Raw genomic sequence first — 4,425 nt, 5'->3', positions numbered from 1 at the left:
CAACGCCCGTGCACCAGCATCCAGAGCTGGGAGCGCTTGGCATTTGCCGTGACTCACTTCCTTGCTTTGACTACACGACCAAACTTCTCTCCCACGGGTGGTTTTTTGCAGTCGTGTTTTTGTGTATGGAGCGCAGCTGAAACATTTATGTGACAAGGTAATAGTCGGGTATTAATAAATGCATACAAGAAAAAAGGCACCGTCCTGGATGATTACTGGTGCTGCTCGCTTTTAATCTTCTAAATAGCACATGGAGCAGCAGCCCAAGGAAATGCCAGCGCAGGCGAGCGCCTGGTGAAAACAGTAGCTGTGCACTTCTTTTTTCCTTTCACAGCTGACAAATGTGCCGCCTTGAAAGCCATGTAGTGTGGCAAAACAGAAACCTCTCCTTGCATCTCATGGCATCAGTCAGCATCTCCCCACTGGGCTGTGGGTAGGTGATGCTCACACACAATTTACATTGTACGATCTTGAAAGGATTACACGAGCCGTCGGGTGTAATGTGCAAAGTGGAATCCCACCATGTCCTCCTGATGTTGGTAACTTCAAGTTAGTCAGGTCAGAGTCAAAGTGGCTTGAGAGACTCCAGTCCTCGGGCTGATTTTTGTGACTTTTATGCACATCTTTCCCCGTTCAACAAAATATTTGTAGTCTCCCTTGATGTTGTGTGAAAGACCAAGATAAGCCCCAAGGGAAACCGTCACGACGCTGTCAAATGCATGCCATGAAGAAACTGGAGAAATAGTTTTGCTTCTCGGCCTCTTAGCTAGGATCAAGTGGGAGCATTCAAATCCCAAGACCTTGGGGCTTGGGCCTGCATGCAGGATGCCTGCCGATGGGTTTGGGAGTCTCTGAAGTCGCAGGGTGAGAGCCTGGGACGAAGGGCGCGCGCCGGTTTAGCGCCACACAGGGTGTTTCAGACAGCTGCGTTCTGCCTGCTCAGTCCGTACAGGTTTTGAATGACCGAGATCTTCTCAATCGATCCCATTTGGAACTGGTGTGGCTGCTTTGACCTGGAACATGAAATATAGTAATAATAACAAAATAGTCTCACTCTGGGATTTTTTGTGGCGGTGATAACTTTTCTTGCATCAACTGTGCCATCAACTATCTCATGCCTCATGCCATGCTCCATTTTGTACAGTTATAAATAGTTACTCTTCAAGCCATTATTTGTGCCCAAAGTAGTTAAACAAATTTCAAATAGTATTTTGATATCCGAATGTCGTAAAAATATATATAAAATCATTTCAAATGTGATTTGAGTCTCTTGAAATAGATTCTCTCAACAAAAATCTTGTAAGTTAAAGATACCAAGTACCAGGGAGGTACATGTTCCACGTGCAGAATTGCTCATGTTACGCCTGCCCTTATGCTGCTCCTGCACTAAATGTTCCCTTTGCCACAACTGCTACGATCAGTTGGAAAGAGCTTTCTTGTTTTTCAAGCCAGTGAAGCTGAAGCAAAACAACCTAGCCTGGGAGAGGACTCAGATGCCAAATGGACTGTGCTGGGCTTATTGTTTCATTGAAATCATATGCAAACTTTCAACAAAACAGGAACAAACAGGAAAAAGCCTAATTTTGCAACCTTCCAGGCCTGCTACGGAGCTGATTGAGGACGGTGATAATCTCCCTACTGCTTTAGATCATGCCTCTGCTTAAGTGACTAGTTGCTCACATGGGCCTATTGATGACTCGCCCCAAGGATTTGGGGATCGAGCTGTATTTTAGTAGATTTTGAAAACAGTTCCAGTGATATTTACCTGGAAGTGCCCTTGCAGCAAGTCCAGAAGTCCAGTCATGCCAACGTGAGCTCAGAGAGTCTAGTCTGCGTGGGGTCTGAAGCAGCAGCAGGCAGAAACACGTTGCGTTGGCCTGTGAACAAAGGCGTTCATGCTCTAAAACAAAGGAAGGAAACCAACCCCTGGACTTGAGTAACTCTAAGCAGGTAGGAGATCCCCTCCGCTCCACTGTACACCGGTTACACTTATGCAGAGGTATGTTTTCCACTTCACGGTTATCTGTGAAGGAGGAAAACACTCCTAACAGAATCACGTTTCACTGATTCCAATCTTTGCTGTACTTGTGTCGGGCCATTTTAACTGTATATTAATTACATCCTCACAGGCTTAGGCTAGAGGTCCGAGACCAAGTCTTTGTTGGTCCCTGTTGGGTGCTTGTTACTGTCTTCATTTCAGGAAGTTTTGGGGAACGAGCGTGTTTCTTAGAAAGACAGGAACTGTGCCAGAGAGGCAAATGTACAGAGCTGGCCTCAGGAGGGTGGATGAGGGAAGTGGGTAGAGCTGGTGGCCGGCCTGATGTTAACATCTGCAGCTCTGCTGGGTCGGAGTGGCCCTAGTAGGCACACTTGGCTGGCAGGACAGGGTGGGAGTGAAGAGGTGGAGGTGATAAGGAGGAGCAGTGGAGCTTGATAAATAAGTTGCATGCTATTTAGGGTGCCCCGGATGTCCTGAGAGTCTGGTCTCTGAGGGCGCAGAGGCAGCTGGGAAGAGATAAAGGATTACACTATAAATAACATGCTGCACGTTGTTTCGGCAGTGCTCAGATCGTGGCTCTGGGAAACAGTGAGTTCTCTCATCTCCGCCCCAAATCTCTGTGCAGCCTTGGGTTGGATCCTGCTAGGGCTGCCAAGCTCCCGTTGACTGCAGTTTGACTTGTGGGTTCCCAGCACTGCTGGAAATCGGGCCCTGAACCTGCCTCTGCTTCTCTATGTGGTGTGCACGAGGGGATCACAATGCCTTTCTCTTAACCGGCTGGCTGTGTGGGTTAGCAGCTGATGTTTAACAACACCTGTTGTAGCGACCTCTTCACCGAGAAAGCGCTTCTGCTTTTTACACTTTGCTCTGTCTCTCAGCTGTGTGTTGGGGGCAGAAGGACACTTGTTCAGCAAGTCACATGGAGAAGAGGGATCTTTGGACAGTGTCTGATGTGGTCTACCTTGTGAGCAAAGCGTGCGAATTCCCGGGAAGGGAGGAGTGGCTAGCGACACAAAATGCCTGTGGTTCACAGCTGTAGCACGGGATTAGCTGAAGGGGACCTGCAAAGGAAAAAGGTACTAGGAGTTGGGTCTTTATTTGTTGCTTTAAATTGGACAAAGAGCTGAACATTTCTTTTTCTTTCATATGTATATGTATATGTATATGCATATATAATTTTATCTTGTTATTCACACTAGAAATTCAGGTCTGATTTCGTCTGGAGGATGCTGGGCGGGCTGAGAGCCTCAGGAGATAATGCTTTACGCCCAATGTGCTTTCCAAAGGAGATAGATGACTGTCCACCTCTACAGATAGAGAAGCTGAAGTACACAGAGGCTAAGAGACATGCCCAAGGTCACACAGTATCATGACTGGCAGAGGCAGGAATAGCCGAGAGGCTTTCTGGCCACGTGGGTCGCAGTCTCGCCGCTGTCCCCTTCCTGCATGGAGTTCACTGAAAACAAGCAAAAGCATCTTTATTGGAAGGAGATGCGATTTCTAGTCAGAAGAGTCTAGGATTTGATTTTTGTGTTGATCCACCCCGCTGGGGAGAAAACCCCATGACTTACGAGGCCTCTTCAATGCAGGAGCCCAAGAGGGTTGCAAAACGCCCTCTGCGCTCGCCACGCTGCCGTCCAAAATCAGGAAATCCCGAGCCCCTGGGAACAGCCTGACGTTCCCGCTGTAACAGCCGGCGACTCGCACACGTCAGGTCCCCGCGGCTCGCGCGAGCGACGGGAAGGCCCCGGCCTGTCCTGCGTTTTCACTAACAACGGCCTGGCGAGCGTGCGTTGAGCCCCTTGTTGTTCAGGCAGCGGTTTACGTAACGCTGGCGCGTCGCCCAGGGCTGGCCAGAGGCAACGGAGCTGGACTCCCTTGCACACCCGGCGCTGCTGGGGGGGGCACGAGTGTGTGCATGCGCACTTTGCACAGCATCTAACTGTGGGCTTGTGTGTGTGTGTGTGTGTGTGTGCAAGTGCACGTGTGCAGTCTGTACACCGTCCGACTGTCAGGTTGTGTGTGTGCGCGAGTGCACGTGTGTGTTGTATACGCCATCTGACTGTGGGGTCGTGTGCGTGTGCGCGCGAGTGCATGTGTGTATTGTACACGCTGTCTGACTGTCGGGGCGTGTGTGCACGTGTGCGCTCTATACACCAACCGACCCTCGGGTGGCGTGTGTGCGTGCGCGCGCGCGCGTGCTCTATACAGCATCCGACCCGGGGGGGCGCGCGCGCGTCCTGAAGCCCAGCGCTCCCCCCAGCTTGAGGGGCGGGGCGGGCGGAGTCCTCCCGCATCCCGGCACGCCGCGCTTCCCGGAAGCGGAGGCTGGGGCAGGCCGGGATGGAGGAAGACGAGCTGGAGTTCGCGGACGGGCTGGAGGACGTGCTGCAGCTGGCGCCCGACGTGCAGCTGGCCATCGAGCA

At 51.0% G+C, this 4,425-nt stretch overlaps 1 protein-coding gene and 1 long non-coding RNA gene across 3 annotated transcripts in view; both read left to right on the top strand.

Moving 5' to 3' along the window:
• The first annotated feature begins 1,771 nt into the window (after nt 1–1,771).
• On the top strand, nt 1,772–3,480 carry LOC109316981. Its single transcript, XR_002102949.1, has 2 exons — nt 1,772–1,950; nt 3,199–3,480. It is a non-coding gene; the product is annotated as an uncharacterized LOC109316981 (long non-coding RNA).
• An 829-nt stretch (nt 3,481–4,309) lies between these two features.
• Nucleotides 4,310–4,425, top strand: part of VPS53 (VPS53, GARP complex subunit) — a 75,187-nt gene continuing 75,071 nt past the window's right edge. For both annotated transcript variants that reach the window (XM_019545722.1, XM_019545721.1), the window contains exon 1: nt 4,310–4,424. In XM_019545722.1, the coding sequence (XP_019401267.1) occupies nt 4,343–4,424 (82 nt within the window). In that variant the 5' untranslated portion in view covers nt 4,310–4,342. The remainder of the gene's footprint in view (nt 4,425) is intronic.

This window comes from Crocodylus porosus, unplaced genomic scaffold (genome assembly GCF_001723895.1).
Source record: "Crocodylus porosus isolate Cpor-Errol unplaced genomic scaffold, CroPor_comp1, whole genome shotgun sequence".
Lineage (NCBI taxonomy): Eukaryota > Metazoa > Chordata > Crocodylia > Crocodylidae > Crocodylus > Crocodylus porosus.
The sequence above is the reverse complement of the archived record's forward strand: the minus strand, read 5'-3'. Positions and strand labels throughout refer to the sequence as shown.